Source organism: Arachis hypogaea, chromosome 17 (assembly GCF_003086295.3).
Source record: "Arachis hypogaea cultivar Tifrunner chromosome 17, arahy.Tifrunner.gnm2.J5K5, whole genome shotgun sequence".
NCBI classification, from domain to species: Eukaryota; Viridiplantae; Streptophyta; class Magnoliopsida; order Fabales; family Fabaceae; genus Arachis; species Arachis hypogaea.
This window is the reverse complement of record NC_092052.1, coordinates 7,747,178-7,764,132: the sequence shown is the minus strand read 5'-3', so window position 1 is coordinate 7,764,132 and position 16,955 is coordinate 7,747,178. Positions and strand designations below refer to the sequence as shown.

General features: G+C 37.9%; 2 protein-coding genes across 3 annotated transcripts; both read right to left on the bottom strand.

The window, feature by feature from the left end:
• Positions 1-7,391: 7,391 nt before the first annotated feature.
• LOC140180473 (protein MAIN-LIKE 1-like) lies at positions 7,392-9,077 on the bottom strand. The gene is made up of 4 exons (XM_072221657.1): positions 9,006-9,077; positions 7,890-8,330; positions 7,588-7,841; positions 7,392-7,470 (listed from the first exon to the last, which is right to left on the bottom strand). Exons 1-4 carry the CDS (start codon positions 9,075-9,077, stop codon positions 7,392-7,394), a joined length of 846 nt encoding a protein of 281 aa, XP_072077758.1.
• A 3,065-nt stretch (positions 9,078-12,142) lies between these two features.
• Positions 12,143-16,631, bottom strand: LOC112764594 (zinc finger CCCH domain-containing protein 3). 2 transcript variants are annotated; one of them, XM_025810270.3, is made up of 7 exons: positions 16,055-16,631; positions 15,281-15,450; positions 15,041-15,094; positions 14,454-14,570; positions 14,055-14,321; positions 13,343-13,594; positions 12,143-12,946 (listed from the first exon to the last, which is right to left on the bottom strand). In XM_025810270.3, the coding sequence occupies exons 1-7, from the start codon at positions 16,116-16,118 to the stop codon at positions 12,608-12,610; spliced, it is 1,263 nt and encodes a 420-aa protein (XP_025666055.1). In that variant the 5' UTR covers positions 16,119-16,631; the 3' UTR covers positions 12,143-12,607. The 2 variants fall into 2 exon arrangements, with proteins under 2 accessions (XP_025666055.1, XP_025666056.1); XM_025810271.3 differs by having other exon boundaries at positions 12,143-12,853; positions 16,055-16,598.
• Positions 16,632-16,955: the final 324 nt, after the last annotated feature.

Sequence of the window (16,955 nt, the reverse complement as noted above, 5' to 3'; positions counted from 1 at the left end):
ATTTGCTAAATATATATTGTGCATTAAAATTCTATAAAATGCATCATGCTATTATATTCAGGTTGTTAATTACTGTTGTGCCATGTTCAATGCTTCGAGCATTACGAGATTCTACAAAGATTTTTACTGTCTTTCTCCAAGATTAATGGTTAGTGAAAAAATTTGACAATTTGATAAATCTTTAATTACGAGTTTTTGGTATGATAAGGATGTTATTCCCAGGTTCTGATGATCCTTGGTTGTTACTTACTTAGTGGTAAATTAGCATTATTTATGCTATAATAAATCTAAACAAGTGTGTGACGTAGTGGACTTTTGCAGATATCATTTTAAGTGTTTAAATAATCAAAAAGTGGATTTGTAGGGGGTAATACTGACTGATAAGAATATTGAACGGTATGTCGGCCCGAACAAGGAATTAGTTCCTATTCTTAGTTAGTACATTGGTCGCAGGCAACGCTGGTTCAATGAGAAAAGGGCACTCATCATGCGTGTGCAAATTAAATGCACTTATTATATTAGCAGCTTGATGCTTGGATTCCTTATATTCTTTGAGCTTGGGCGGGGCACTGTCAATGGTATCACGCAATATAGCAGCCTCTTCTGCATCAGCCATGAAATCCTGAGCAACATTGTAAAAATGAGAACACAATTTCCTAAAAATGATCATGCTGTAGTCAGAGCGGTCCATGTCATGGCTAGTCTTGATGTATGTGTGTATGCGACTGATATTCTTACTCCATCCGGATAGAATGTACTGTGAGGACACCACTGTTACACAAAAATGCAAAAGCACAGCAAGAATGTGGCAACATAGAATACCATCCGATTGGAACATGAAGTAATCACATCGAACTTCTTATAAATGCACGCAATATACGACTCAGTATCTGCTATACACTAACCTATCAGACACCATCTTTTGTTAGTCAACCTCACATTCTATATTTGTGCCATGATGGTTGATTGAGGAGAGGATGCAACTCGCCTTCTTTATAAATTATTTCTGAACATCTCGAAACAGAGAGTTCATGTATTCTCTCTAAAACTACTTCTCTATTGGAGAGCTGGAAACACAAGGGATAAGTCTCCTTAAATCAGCAACATCACGCTCAAGTTTCTTTTGCTTTTTGTCTATAAGATAGTTTTGGTATTGGTGAACAAATTGCAAGGGAGCTCTTGCTAGTTAAAAATTTATCGAAAAATGCATGCATGCTCTCACTACGCTGTGTGCTCCTCATGTCAGCCCAAAATTCATCTTGGAAAAATACTGACACCCACATGTGTCGGTCGAGAAAAATATTTGCTAATAAATAAATAAAACAAAAATTCAACATCATATGTTAACAAATAATTGCAACATCCATGTCTACTAGAAGGTAACATGTATTTAAGAGAAATTTATCTATGAGTTATGTCACTTTATTGGGACTATGACGTAGTGTTCTTGTTAGGATTGACATGAGTGTAGACATATTATATATATATATATATATATATATATATATATATATATATATATATATATATATATATATATATATATATATGACACAAGAATTTAAACATTAATTTCCTTGATAACACACAAAAAAAATAATAATGATAATAAATAAATAACAAAGGTGACAAAATTATGTTAATGATCCCTTTAGAACCTAAAAGCATGACATCATTCATCATATCTGAAGTCAACTTATTTAGAACACGTACATCTCCTAGTTTAAAAGATTTTAACAAAGTTTTTTCAAAATTTCATTTAGAAAAAGAATAATAGAGATACAATAGATTGGGAGATTATGTTATCATTTAGCCACCTAGAATTGTGGAGCTCATACTCTTGGATAAAATTATGTCAATCTCTCTCAAATGAATCTTTAGATATGGATTCCCATACAATCTCTTCATGCACACGCCTAGCTCATCGAAACGACAGAAACCTAACAGCTTCTATGATATCTTCTTCAAGCTATGCCATGTGCACCATTTATGGCGTGTGTTCGGCAAGGTGGCCGCTAATGCAGAATGCATATGAAGGCATTGGTCTGTTATAACTTATAACACAAACGGGGGCTTTCTCATGCACTTCACCCAAGTCTGTAAAAGCTATTGGAATAAACTAGTATCCTCATTCTACAATAACGCACATCCAAAAAACGTAGACATCCCATGGTGGTTGATACCTACAAAAGAATCGAACGGCATGTCGTATCTTAGCGATGGAAATATAAAAACAAGAAAAAACGTGAATGCAATCAATAGTGTCAAAGCCAACTCCAAAAGTTGCAAAAGGTGTTGGTTAAAATCGGCTAATGAAAAAAAAATGTTAAGGGACTGTATATACTAAAATCCTGTAAATATTAAGTTGATATGGTAGTCCCTATTTTATACTTGCTAATTTTGACTTGTAAATTATATATATTTCTTAAGAGTATCTTTTCCTCTTGCTCATATTATTTTATTAAAATAATTATTCTTTTATCTCTTGATTCTTATGTTAAGGCTTAATAAATTAGACCCAAACATGATTTATTGAAAAATTGTCATCTTTGATAGAAATTTTTAAAATTTAGTTGCACACTGATTTAAAGTGAACCATCAAGTATATAAATATATTTTGTCTTTTTTTTTAAGTAACTGATTATATATTGAAAATTGCTTAGCATATTTGTCTTAAAGTGCACCCTTATTTTCTCAAAATTGTCACTCTCATACATCTGGATAAACTTCATGGATCTTAGTTAAAAAAAAAAGCGCTTTTATATTACATCTCTAGAATGATGAACTATTTTAATATAGTTAATCTTTCTTTTCTTTTTAGATAATACGATCAAAGTTTAATACATGTAATCATGTAAAGCTAAAAAATACAACATTAATCATAAAATAAAGTCAAATAATTATTATATCAGGATATTACTCCAATTTTGAGAACCAATATGCACTTTCTCCTACTACTTCAATGTCTAGAGCATTTTCTAATCACTTCCAATTTTAAGCAACCAACATAATAAAAGTCATTCTGTGCCGGTGAACTTCAAGTTCATAAAGAAATTATGAATAAACTTATTTTTCAATACCATTTTACTTAAATACTCTAAAGCTTTATATTTAGAATATAATTATCTATTTTTGGTTGAATAATCACTCTTGTTTTCATCTTGCACTTGTAAAGATACAAAACTTTTTTCCTGCAAACAAAAGAACAAATAAAGGGGATAAGATGAAGTCCAATGCAGTAAAATAATATTTAGCTCACTCACTAGATAAATGGATTCAAAATGAAAAAGCACTAACAGATAAATAAGGGTAAAAAACTTAAATGAGCCAAGGCTAGTTCATATTTACCTAAATCCGCCAAATCAAATTTTGCTACAACAATCCACCAGATCAAATTTTTATGTAATTCGAATCGAAATGATTCGAAATAGATTTGCAAGTAATTCGAGTTGATTGAATTCGAATTACTCCCTATCACTATTACCACGTAATTCGAATCAAATTGTGCCGAATTATGCATGGAAAATTGTCACGTAATTCGAATCAATAAGACTCGAATTATACAAAGCTAAATCGTACTATATTAATTCGAATTAGTATGAAATGGTGACGAATTGCATATTTCGAGACATATAGATTCGAATTACTAATACTTGGTAATTCGAATGGAATTGATTCGAATTATATATATATATGGTGCGAATGAAGTTAATTCGAATTACTGTGAACCGGAGCTCTATATATATGCTGTGAACTCACGTTGCTCTCATCAAAGAGGTGAGATGGCTAGTGAGGATAGTTTTCTAGTGCTAGTACACCACAGAGGATCGATTAAGAGAAAAACTCGGTCTGGCGTGAAGTTCACTGATAAGGATCCTCTATGTATTATCATGAGCCCTACGACCAGCTATGATGCTCTCGTTAGCTCCGTGCTGGTGAAGCTTGGTCTGGAAGGAGTGAAAAGGGTTAAGAAGTTTTTCTATCGCATTCCAATCACGGTGCTCCATGATACGGTGAAGTATGATTGTTTCACGATCGGGAGTGATGAGGACTTGCAGGTCATGTTTATTTCTCGTAGGCAGTTTCCCGAGGTCAGGACACCAGAGCTGTTGGTAAAGTTGGTTGACGTCGTATCCAGCTCGGGTGGGTCGAACCGGAATGCCAACACTATAGCCGCGGTGGCCGGTTCAAGCTCGAGACCTGCGGTTGCTTCATCCTCCGTCCCAGTGTATGAGCCAGCGATCCAATTTGCCGCCTCCCCATCGTTTGCTGTTGATCTCAGCGGCAACGTTGGAGACGAGGTTGGATATGGGGAACATCTTCCGACCGAAGTACAGTGTCCTACACCGGCTGGTGTTGGAGAGGGATTGTTTGATGATCCAGATGACGATGATGTCAAGCCTGATACGATCGCTGATGAAAGCAGCGATGATGTTGGAACGAGTGATCCGATAAGGGCTACTGGTAGATCAAGTTCTGGCACACAGCAGTACCCACCCCATTTTTCATCTTTGGACCTGGATGCCATGAGGCAGGACGAATATCCTGGGCAGCTTACTGGATTTGGCGCTAGAGATACGGAAGGGTCTGCCGGTATGACAGAGTTCCAGGTTGGTCAACAATTTAAGGATAAAGATGAGGCGCTGTTGAGTGTGAAGACGTACAGCATCCGCCGAGGGGTACAGTACAAGGTAGTTGAGTCTGACTATCGCAGGTACGTGGGAAAGTGTTCTGAGTTTGGGAATGGGTGCACATGGTTGATTCGGTTGAGTCTCCGGCAACGCAAGGGCATCTGGGAAGTTAAGCGGTACAACGGACCGCATACCTGTCTCGCCACCTCCATCTCCAGCGACCATAGGAGTTTGGACTACCATGTGATAGCGATATTCATTATGCCAATGGTTAGGCCTGACGCATCTGTCAACATCAAGGTGCTTCTAAATGCCACGGCTGCACAGTTTGGCTTCAGGCCTACATATAGGAGGGTTTGGATGGCGAAGCAGAAGGCGGTTGCAATCATCTATGGGGACTGGGATGAGTCGTACAAGGAGCTCCCTCGTTGGGTGTTAGGAGTTCAGTTGACGATGCCTGGTACTATAGCTGTCATCAGGACTTGCCCTGTTCGAGTTGGGGGACAGGTGGACGAGTCCCAGGCTTATTTTCATAGGATGTTCTGGACTTTTCACCCTTGTATCGAGGCATTTCGTCACTGTAAGCCGTTGGTGAGTATTGACGGCACCCATCTATATGGCAAGTATGGTGGAACGTTGCTTGTGGCGATTGCACAGGACGGGAATTCCAACATACTCCCCGTGGCATTCGCACTAGTTGAGGGTGAGAATGCTGAGTCATGGTCCTTCTTTCTCTCCCACCTCCGTCAGCACGTGACACCTCAGCCAGGTCTGTTAGTTATTTCAGATAGGCATAACGGCATAAAGGCAGCACTCGAGGCACCCGATGGGGGATGGCTACCTCCGGCTGCATACCGGGCATTCTGCATTCGACACGTTGCAGCAAATTTCGCCCTCACCTTCAAAGGAAAAGATGCTCGGAGGCTTCTTGTGAGCGCGGCATATGCGAAGACCGAGGTGGAGTTCGACTACTAGTTTGACATCCTGCGGTCTGAGAATCCGGCAATGTGTGAGTGGGCGAACCGAATTAAGTATTCATTGTGGACACAGTACTGTGATGAGGGTCGGAGATTCGGGCACATGACGACCAACATATCTGAGTGTGTGAATTCAATCCTGAAGGGGGTAAGGAACCTCCCTGTGTGCTCGCTGGTGAAGGCCACATACGGAAGGCTTGCGGAACTATTTGTCCGTAAGGGAAGGGAGGCCCAGGCTCAGATGGGTACCGGACAATAATTCAGTCAATACCTGGTAAAGTGTATCGAGGCAAACCTGAAAACGGCCAGGTGCTTCACGGTGACTGTTTATGACAGGGATAACTCGGAGTACACCGTGGCTGAAACGACTCCGACAGGTTCCTTCTCACTTGGTACCTACAGGGTCTCCCTAGGGTCTCAGACTTGTGATTGTGGATACTTCCAAGCACTTCATTTCCCGTGTCCTATGACCTCTCCGAATCATCGGCTCCTCATCCTCAATCGAGTCGTGGTCGTCATCCTCTGCATCCTCTGTCGATGTCCTGGGCGAGACATGTACTGGTCTGGATGATGACGGGCCGACAACTGAATGTGACCCTAGAGTATGTGCGGATGCTGGCGTCCCACCCAGCGCAAAAGTCTGCACAGGAGGCACCGTGGCAGGCTCGTTCAGATCTACATCTAACGGTGCCTGTGTCGCTGTCGTCTGAGCACGTCCTCGTGCAGCATCATCCTCCTGCATGATGGTCCGGATATCCTCAAGGAAATGCGGTCCACCGAACTCTGCCACAATCCTGTCACTACCAAGGAAGTCTGGAAACATGGAGCCCGGACTAACCCATGGAGTACTGTCCTGAAGTGTCTGATCGTCACCGGGAACACCGACGAAATAATCTCCAAGCCCAGCGTCAGTGTGAGTAGAGGGATCTCCCATACCTGATCCATACCACTCACTATCATGCCCCCCCTGATGGGGCCTTTCAACCCCGACTGCCTCACCTCCTCCAGCTGCAACCCTCCCAGCTTGATGTGCATCATCTCTACCATCAGCCCCCCTCCTCCTGCCTCCACGCCCACGTCGTCTCCCGCGACCCCTACCTGCGTCCTCAACCTCCTCCATAGCATGATCGAGCCAGGCATGCTCACGCTGGCTACGACGTGTCCCGACTCGAGCTCTCCTCTCTACACGACGTCTATCAGGAACATCCTGGACTCGGTCCATCTCAGGAACTCGGCCTGCACCCCTCTGAGTCGCCTCCTCCGGAATAGGAATACCTCGTGGATCCCCCAAGTACATCTCTGGCGACAGGAATCTCTTCCCATGCTGATGCCACCATGCCAAGAAATCATGCGAGGGACCAGGGTCGGCCACAATGTCGAACTGTAAAATGTGCTCCGTACGCTGCTGCCAGTGAAGATGCCAGTCAGGTAAGTGCGCCGGGAACCAACGGTCACCTCCTCTCCCGTCCTTCGACATCAAGAAGTCGATGTTCAGGGGGGGATGCGGTGGGGGTTGTACGCCACCAAACTGGGGTAACACTCTATCAACCTGATGCCACTCAACAACCGCAAAATATATCAGGGACGTCACACACCACCATAACATCGTATGCCGAGGCTCCAAGACCTCCGGATGGACAACCTGGATGACGTCGAGTGCACTATATGGCATCCATATGAACTGAAAACACCATATAAAATCAATAAGAGGCCTCTTTTAGAAAACATAAACTGAAAGAATGACTAGATATAGATATGGGCTCAGTGAACTTACATCCCGAGGCTATAACAAGTCGATCTTCAGGCGAGCCATCTGCACCCGAGGTCCCTTGTTGCTAATCCCAGGATTGTAACCAGACCACCTGCTTAATAAGTTAAACTTGTTAATGCATTGGTGAGTCACTCTAACGGACATCAAATTGCTTGCATAATTGAAAGTGAATACCAAAACGATACATAATACAAAACAATAAAGGTACCTCGAGGCAAGGGGCCAGCTAAACGCATCATACCCAGGAGGCCTAAAAGAAGGAAACCTCCAAAAGATCCAAGACTGCAGTAACTGTAACGGCCCAGCTAACTTTACCACATGTCTGTTGGCGACTCGGCACATGCATCGGTACAACCATGCTAGTGCCGCCGACCCCCAACTGTAGCCACCCATCTCCTCAAGTCTAGCAACAAAGGGTAGCCATCTGATGTGTATACGATTGCCGGACTTGTCGGCAAACAGCTGCGTCCCCAACAACATCATGATATAGGCACGGGCAAAGCGCCTAACTGTCTCATCGTCGGCCCCGACGGGACACTCGCCAAATGTCTCCTGGAACCATGTGCAGTTGACTGCGAATTTCTGAATTTGGTTTTCAGGAGGTAAGACACCAAGCAACTCATGGAACCACGTCCAAGCAGGCCTCCCACCCTCAATGTATAGGTGGAAGTCTGTGAGGCAACCACTAACGTAATGACCGTCCACCGGCAACCCCAGCTGGTATGCGACGTCCTGAAGCGTGATGGTGCACTCTCCGAACGGCATGTGAAAGGTGTGCGTCTCAGGCCGCCACCTCTCCACGAATGCACTGACTAGCGGCTCGTCTAGTCGGAACCATCTGTCGTTCAGTCTCGCAAGATGGTACAAGCCGGCCATCTGCAGGTACGGAACGTACCTCTCATCAAGACGCATCCCCTGCTGCCGCCTAACGCTGGATATGCAACGCCGAGGCTGGACAGTAGATGAACCGCATAATTAGAATATTTTCACAAACCACTATCATATTCAATTCATTTCATAAAGAAATAAAAAATTAATCGTTCGATGCAAAAACCATTAACAAAAAACAACAAACATTAAACCCTAAAAAAAGTAAACAAAAACCGCTAGCCCATTCCTCTACCCTAAACCACTTCCCTAAACCGCTATCAGACACTAAAACCACTATCAAAAACCATTAACAAAATCTACTAACAAAAATAACTAACAAAAACCGGTGACAAAAACCACTAGCCTATACCACTGTCCTAAACCGCTAACACTAACATAACCCACTATCAAAAACCATTAACAAAAACCACTGGCCAACACCACTTTCCTAAACCACTATTTTCAAACCACTATCCTAAACCACTAACAATAACATAAACCACTATCAAAAACCATTAACAAAAACCACAGGCCAACACCACTTTCCTAAACCACTATTTTCAAACCGCTATCAAAAATCGTTAACAAAAACCACTATCATAAAACCACTATCATAAAACCAATATCATAAAACCACTATCATAAAACCACGATAATAAAACCACTATCATAAAACCACTATCATAAAACCACTATCATAAAACCGCTATCTTAACAGAAAACACTATAAACAGCGCAACATCAGCGACCACTAACCTCGTCGTTGATCAGCCCGGCGATATGAGCAACTCCATCCAAACGATAAAGCCTCCCCGGATCGTCCCCCATCGCCTGAATATGCCGCTCCGGTCTTACTCGGCCCGAATGTTGGTCGTTTTCTCTGGGATTTGGTGGGGTATGAGAATGAGATAGTGATTCGAATGAACTTAGTTCGAACTCCTTATATAGGCGAATCCATTGTAATTCGAAACAAGTCGACTCGAATTACTAAGTCTAGCCAAAATCAAGTAATTCGAATCAATATGATTCAAACTACTCTCGTGTGTCCCTCTCCATGTAATTCGAAGTAATATAATTCGAACTACTCCTTAATAATTCGAATGAACTCCACTCGAATTACGTGACAATTTTCAAGCATAATTTGGCACAGTTTGATTCGAATTACGTGGTAAAAGTGATAGGGAGTAATTCGAATTCAATCAACTCGAATTACTTGCAAATCTATTTCGAATCATTTCGATTCGAATTACATAAAAATTTGATCTGGTGGATTGTTGTAGCAAAATTTGATTTGGCGGATTTGGGTAAATATGAGCTAGCCTTGGCTCATTTAAGTTTTTTACCCGATAAATAAATTTTGTTTTATAATTCAGATTGTGAGACTATTCTTACCGTGAATCACTTTTTTTGCTTTAGTACTTCAAAATCAACAATCCTAAAAATCACAGCATGTCACAAATTAGGCACAAAAAGAAAATAATGATGGAATAAATCACAGTACAAGTTCCGGAATGCAAACAAGAAACAAAGTGCTACTCGATACTTTCTTACAATTAGAGAATATAGGAATTGCAACCTAGCCTCTTCATGCACTTCATTATAATAGACACAAGTTTATAACAAGGAACACCATCTTACACCATCTTAAAGGTAAAATATTAACATCATCCTCGTTTTACTAACATCTAAATTTTGACAAATTTTACAAGCAACTTAGGTCTCTTGCTACAATTCACACTTCGTTTTCAAGATTTTTTCAAACTAGTACTCCTAGAACATTTGTTCCATATATTATCGAAACTTTAAACGCCAGTTAAAATGTTACATGATAAATTTCATGTTCCGTATATAAGGGTGGATGCTTCACGGGCCAAGTGAAAGTCATGAAATGCATTCCTCATAAATGCTTACCATTTTATGCCATTGTCAACTAAATAGAAACAATTTTAAATATTTCATCACTCTTTACTGGTCAAAAACATTTGTTCTTGGATATTAAAAAATTATTGCAAAATCCATTGAAAGATTCCACTTTTGCTACAGTTGACTGGACAAGCATTGTCTATTTACATATATCAGTAAATAGATAGAAATACTGAGTTAGGTACAAGTTATACTTACATCAAGTCTCAAATTTATCGTAAAATCCTACCAGAATAAGAGCATTCAAATTCACATAATTTTCATAAAAAAACAATAAAATAAAATAAAATAAAAATAAAAATAAAACCTTACAAGAGTATTTCGCAGGGGCAGAGGGAGAAGGACCGAGATTAGAGTTAATAGTGAGGAAGAAGAACAAAATGGCAATATGTAAAAAGGAAAAGAGGAATGCGAAAAATGTCTCATCTTGAAAAAAGGTGAAGAATGAATGATAAATCCTAACAGAAGCAACTTATTCATTTCTTTAAAATTTTGATTAAAAGAGAAAGAAAATGTGTAAAAAAAAGAAAGAAACAAAGAGACAAATTTTAATTATTGATTTTTTCAAAAACAAAAAAATAGAATTCTATTTATAAATATTTTTATAGTGATTAAAGATACTGCCACATAAAAGTGGAAGTAACGAATCCGTAGCTTAAACTTTGTATATAATTCTTTGTCTCTAACAAAATCCTTTATTTTAAATTCAAAGGTGATTTAGCTAGGTGCTCGGATTTTACTCCATTAACAAATTTCAATGTCATAGATTACTAGTTAGCAACAGAGACTTATAGATAGTTTGGTCTCAAAACAATATTACAAAAAGCTTGATTAAAATACAAATGATGAAGAAAAACAGGTATCCAAGCAATGCTCATGGATTCTTGCCAATTGTCTTTTTCCAGGTTTCATGATTTTTATCTATTCCTTTCCCTGTGGAAAATCTCCTTTGTGGACCCTATTTGCAAACCACCCTATATATCACTATACAACTTTAAACTTCGAATTAATAGTTAAATTAGTTCCTAAAAAATAAGATATTTTTTAAATTCATCTTTGAAAAATTTTTTAATTAAATTAGTCCTTCAAAGATTGTTAATTAATCATATTTGTACTCCAGTTACTTCATTAATAATTTTTTTCAAAGATTGATGTTGTAAAAGATTAATTGATAATATATATAATACCTTATATGTCTAATTAGATATTGATCAAATATGTTTATAAAAATTTATTAATTTAGTCATTTTTTCCAATTATACAAATCCTATTTTTAATATGACATAGTGACTAAATTGATAGATTTTCGTAAACATATTTAGTCTCTAATTAAACATGTTATGTGTCATGTATGATATCAGTTAATATTTCACATCATTAATCGTTGACAAAAATTGTGAATAAAGTAACTGAATGACAGATATGATTAATTCATAATCTTTGAAAGATCAATTTAATTAAAAAATCTTTCAAATATGAATTTAAAAAGTGTCTTATCTTTTAAGAACTAATTTAACTATTAACCCTTTAAACTTCATGCAGCCACCATTCGCCAAAAATAATAAATAAATAGCATGGCCAGATGCTATGCTTCACCTTGACTTGCATTTCTAATGCTTATAAAAATAATTATAAATCTTGTAATAAATCAACCTATACATAGTAGGAATGAAAAGTGTCCTTATAAAACACAATAACGTATTAGTAATTAGGTCAACAATATTCAACCTTTAATATAGTAAAAACATATTTTACAATTAAACAGAATTTATTTGCCTTGTTATGAATTCTCTCTGAAACTAATACTTAATTTCAAAATCAAACAAATAAAATCCCTTCAATTTTAAGATTACTCGTTCAGTAGATTTTATGGTTCATATTGTTATCTTAAGTGCATTTTAGAGAAGAGAAATGTATGGTCTTAAAAATACTTTAATCTGGCATAACTTCTCAAACATAAGAACTCGACATTTGAGAATCTGGTCAGTTCTGATGAACTTCAAATTGATATTATCCCCAAATGGAAGTATTCTGATCTCTAAATAATAATTTAAAAAAAAAAAAGACCATAGTTTGGTATGCCCTTATAAAATGGGGTAAACAATTCAGTGACTAGTGATTCACAAATCTCTAAATTTCAGTCCCATTTTTAGTGTCTACCAAACTGACACAGAAACAAAAAAATAAAGATAAAATTGAAAATAAACGGAAAAAAAGGTCACAAACTTTCAACCTGCATCTTATTCACCACAAAAAATGCCCCTTCATCCCCCACAAGCTAGTGAGTGTCACAACAACCTCTGAACAAACTATCCCACTCCACAGAAATCGCAGGTGAAAAAAAGAGAGAAAGGGGGAACAGAAGGTGTGTGTGTATGATAATATATTTCTCCTTAAAACAAGGAAAATTTTGTCCCTCGAAAAGAGAAAAAAGATCAAGCATCTTGGTCATGTAAGGAGGATTCCGAGGCCACTTCAAAGGAATTTGAGGTAGTATGATCAGCTTGTTTGGATGAATCTTCAGCGGCCTGTGAATTATTGATATTGTTATCCGAATGCTGATGCTCGTCACTCGATAATTTAGATGGTGATGTCTCGGGTGGTTGGAAAGTCCCTCTTCGATTTCCGTCGAGAGGGGTGTCCAGTGCAGATAAAGCAGTAGGTGTGGCCAAGCGATAGTTCTGTGAGATTGCCAAAACTGGATGATCAAATTTGCATGTTGGGCCATACTTGCATATTCCATAAATTCTATAATAAGAACATATAGCTTGCCCCTAAAAACAACCAAGTCAGGAATTAGGAATCAAAATATAATTAGAGGTCTTGTTATAGCTAATATGACAATATGGGATGCAAAGATATCTTTGGACTTAATTTCCATACATTGTCAGTAGTAAAAAGTTTTACATAGACATTTAATCATGTATTGGCACGTCAACAAAAGTAAAAAGCTAATCTAAAATGAACAAGAGAATAATTCTTATGCACTGCCTGCTAATGAAAAGTCAAGATGAATTGCCATATCATGGTGCCTAACTATTCACCATGATAACTGTTTACAAATTATACAAATTTTATTGGTTGACAATGTAAAATAGTTTAGATTGTTAGTATATGGAATACGATTATTTTGAAGTACCCCAACGATCAAGTAGGATAGGTGAACTTACAGGTCGCACAGGAAGGCCGAGTGGATTTATGAATGACTGGGCGATTCTTTCTTTCGGGTGGTGGAACTTACAATCAGATCCATACTTGCAAGTCCCTGTGTTCATATAGTATCTGCATTCTGGCTGATCAGGCCTATCTGGGAGATTAAGACTTACTACCTGCCCACCAGAAAGTGACTCACCCGGATTCACAGAGTCGTAAACAAGATTAGATCCAAGAAAACCAGTAGACATTGCAGGGTTCATACTTCCCTGATTTGAGAAACAAAATCAGTCAAAACCCAAAAATAGTTAAATCTCAATGGAATTTGCACCAGTAAGTAGTAAATCAAATTCTGCTCGAGGTATCAATCGGTGTATGAATTTCAAATGTGCGTTAAAATTTGTAAATAGAATGAATATGGTTTAAGAATAACAGGATCATCATGCACAAATCACTTTGTTTGAAGTTCATTACATTGTTATGAGGATCATCATGCACTATCACTTTGTTTGAAATTCATTGCCTTGTTATGAAATATGGCATTAAATTATGATAATCAATATTTTCTAAGATTCACGCATTTACATGTATAGACAACAAAATTCAGTGTGTTTCCTAGTGTCCTTGCAATCATTGTTAGTGACACAATAACCCCTGTTTGGTACGTAACAAAAGATCGAAAAATGCAATAAATTCATATAAGCAGGATATTAAATAGGTTGAACTAACCATGTAGCTGTTCCAACCCTGTATAATTCCTTGTGGAGAAGAAAAGAAAGGAGGCACATAAGACTGAAGGCCCTGTCCAGATAAATATGGCATTCTCGGTAAGGAATACGGATATCCACCAACATATCCAGATGTGGGGATCATTGAGGTAGGAGATGCAGCCACTCCAGAAGCTCCAAAAGTAGCATGCGGCGGATGATGAAACTTGCAAGCTACTCCAAACTTACAAGACCCAGTTCTCATGTAATAGGGACATGATTTTTCTTCCTAAAAGCAAAGAATTAAAACCTTTGAAGCAATGAATGAAATAGCTTTCCATATACGATTATGTTCTTCTAACACAAATCACACAATAATGTCGTAAAAGATGGCGTGACAAGTGAAAATTTGTATATGGACCTGACGCATTGGAAGGCCTAAAGCATTGAATGATACAGGAGCAGCCCCTCGCCTGTCCCGTGGATGATGATATTTACACGATGATCCATACTTACATGTCCCTGTCTTAAGAAAATACTGCAATGCATATTTTCAAACAAGGTTATAAGTTATTGGTATATTTTGTGGGTGATATAGCCCAATATATTTAAATGCAGGTGGATAGCAGTGAAACTACCAAGGAAGTGAACTATATAGTATCTCCTATTAATGCATTACAAAAACTTTCAATTATATTTATCTAACTCGTGTTAAAGGAAAGTTCAAGAATGATAACTATATTCTAAATTAATCTCACATTCTTCGTCATAAAAAATTTAGAAAATTAATTTCTGCAAGACAAAACTCATAAAATGTCCAATAAAATTATCAAACAGCTCATGAAACTAATAGACGTTACACCTTTTATAGGAAAAAAAAATCAACTAAGGCAAACACTATGGCTATAATTTCAGGTAAGCCACGAAGCTATTGTTAAAAAAACATCATAAAAAAGACAATTGAAAAACAAATGTACTTTTGATTAAAAAAAAAAAACAGAATCATACCTCACAATCAGGTTGCCCGTTTCTCTCAGGGAGCTCTTCACCATAATGAGTACCCTGAAATTCTAACAAAGGATGAGAACCCACGGTTTACTTACATATGATTAAAACTAACGAATCAATCAGACGCCAACTTAATGATTATAAAATTGTACACAGATTTCATTTTAAGAAAGAACTGATTCATCTACACCTGAAAGTTTTTACAAGCAAAAAAGGAAACAAAAGAAAGAGTTGCATTACCAGTGAAACATTAGCGGGGTGATTGTAGCGACAGTTAGTCCCATAACCACACATTCCAGTCCTCAGAAAATATAAGCAATCAGGTTCACCAGGACGATCCGGATACGGGCTAGTTTGACCCGCAGTATCTCTATCTCGATTGTCATTGATTTTCAATCGCCGAATTGCTTCTGCAATATAGATCAAAACAGGAATCATCCAATTTAATTCACAATTCCACGAAAGTCTCAACATGCATTCCAAAAAAAAATTTACCAGCAATGACTACTCCCGTAAAAACTAACTAGATCAGAACCTTACAAGGTTCCAACTCCACCTCATAAAAGACTTAAAGATCAAAACATGCATTCAATCCTTTGTTGCATGATCAAGCAAAGGAACACAATTTCCCAAAGCCTTGTACGATCACTCAAATTCAGGCAACAAAAAATTGAATTCAGAATATAGGGATTTGTCGGAACCTCTATATCCTCTTGCTATAGGAAGCTATTGTTCCAAGAAACTCATTCAGAAAAAAGAATCATAACGCATTCAATTCAATGGATCATCGAAATTCTCCAAATCAAGATCACCGTACCATCATCATCATCCATCATAATGAAAACCAGAACCGATGATTAAGCTAACACAAACAATACAACATTCCAAAGCTCCACAACAGGAAAACTTCACACAAACAAAAACACAAACACCACACAGGCATCATCACAAAAACAATGATCAGGACCAACAATAGCATGAATCATGATCACAACAAATAGAATCTGAAGCTACCTTCAATGTTGTCACCGGATTGATTAGAAGCAGCATTCCTCAGAACCTGCCTGTTTTCTGGCATATCTGGCTTTTGAAACAAAGGTACAATCTTTCTGCTACCGTTCCTTCTTCTTCTTCTCGTTTCAACAATCAATCTAAGAACACCCTTTTAATCCTTTAAGGGAGAAAGAAAAAATCAAGGAAACAACACTCACAATTTCACTCACTCGCAGATGGTAAAATTGATCATCATCAACAACAACACAAAGTGAAAAATTGACCAAAGTGACAACACAATTTCCCTAAGGGGGAAAAAAAGTACAATATAATATATAATAATAATAACTAATATAATATTATTAATATGTGTGTAACAAAAAGTGAGAGAATCGGAGATGAAATTGTGAAGAATCAAATGTGAAATCTGGAAAGAGATTATGGTAATAATATTCGCATTGGATGAAAATTCCCGTCAAATTAGAGTTTCCTGGTTCTGCCTTCGCAATCTTTGGAACATTTCGGATCTTTGAAATGTGAAACCCGACAAGTTAATAATAATAATAATTAATAAATAAATAATAATACTAAATACTCTAAAGTAAGGTTCTTGCGCGCGTGTACGAATAATAAATTCAATGTACAATATTACCCTCCACGTGGCTGCTTCTCAACAAGTTTACGTGAATCGTGATTTATCGTTGCTTACTAATACCACAGCGCGTGCATTACAATCACTTCCCTTTTCCACTTTTATTTTATTTTATTTTATTTTGCAATTTTCAATGTTTGGAGTGCTTAGGAAAATTAATTGGCCTGAGAAGTAGATGGGAACAAGAGGGGTAGGTAGAATTTCAACCGTTGATTTTATTCTCAGGCATGATCACCATGAGATTCATTTAAACCCCTTGATTGCTTTTAT

What these genes read in the sequence shown, in the direction of transcription:
- LOC140180473 (XM_072221657.1), bottom strand. Translation starts at nt 9,077, where the DNA reads ATGGGGGACGATCCGGGGAGGCTTTATCGTTTGGATGGAGTTGCTCAT. An exon ending in CCGGGCTGATCAACGACGAG is followed by an intron (nt 8,331 to 9,005) that starts GTTAGTGGTCGC and finishes TCTACTGTCCAG; the next exon opens with CCTCGGCGTTGCATATCCAG. An exon ending in AGCTGGCCCCTTGCCTCGAG is followed by an intron (nt 7,471 to 7,587) that starts GTACCTTTATTG and finishes CTTATTAAGCAG; the next exon opens with GTGGTCTGGTTACAATCCTG.
- LOC112764594 (XM_025810270.3), bottom strand. Translation starts at nt 16,118, where the DNA reads ATGCCAGAAAACAGGCAGGTTCTGAGGAATGCTGCTTCTAATCAATCC. An exon ending in ATCCGGTGACAACATTGAAG is followed by an intron (nt 15,451 to 16,054) that starts GTAGCTTCAGAT and finishes TCTATATTGCAG; the next exon opens with AAGCAATTCGGCGATTGAAA. An exon ending in TAGGCCTTCCAATGCGTCAG is followed by an intron (nt 14,322 to 14,453) that starts GTCCATATACAA and finishes CTTTGCTTTTAG; the next exon opens with GAAGAAAAATCATGTCCCTA.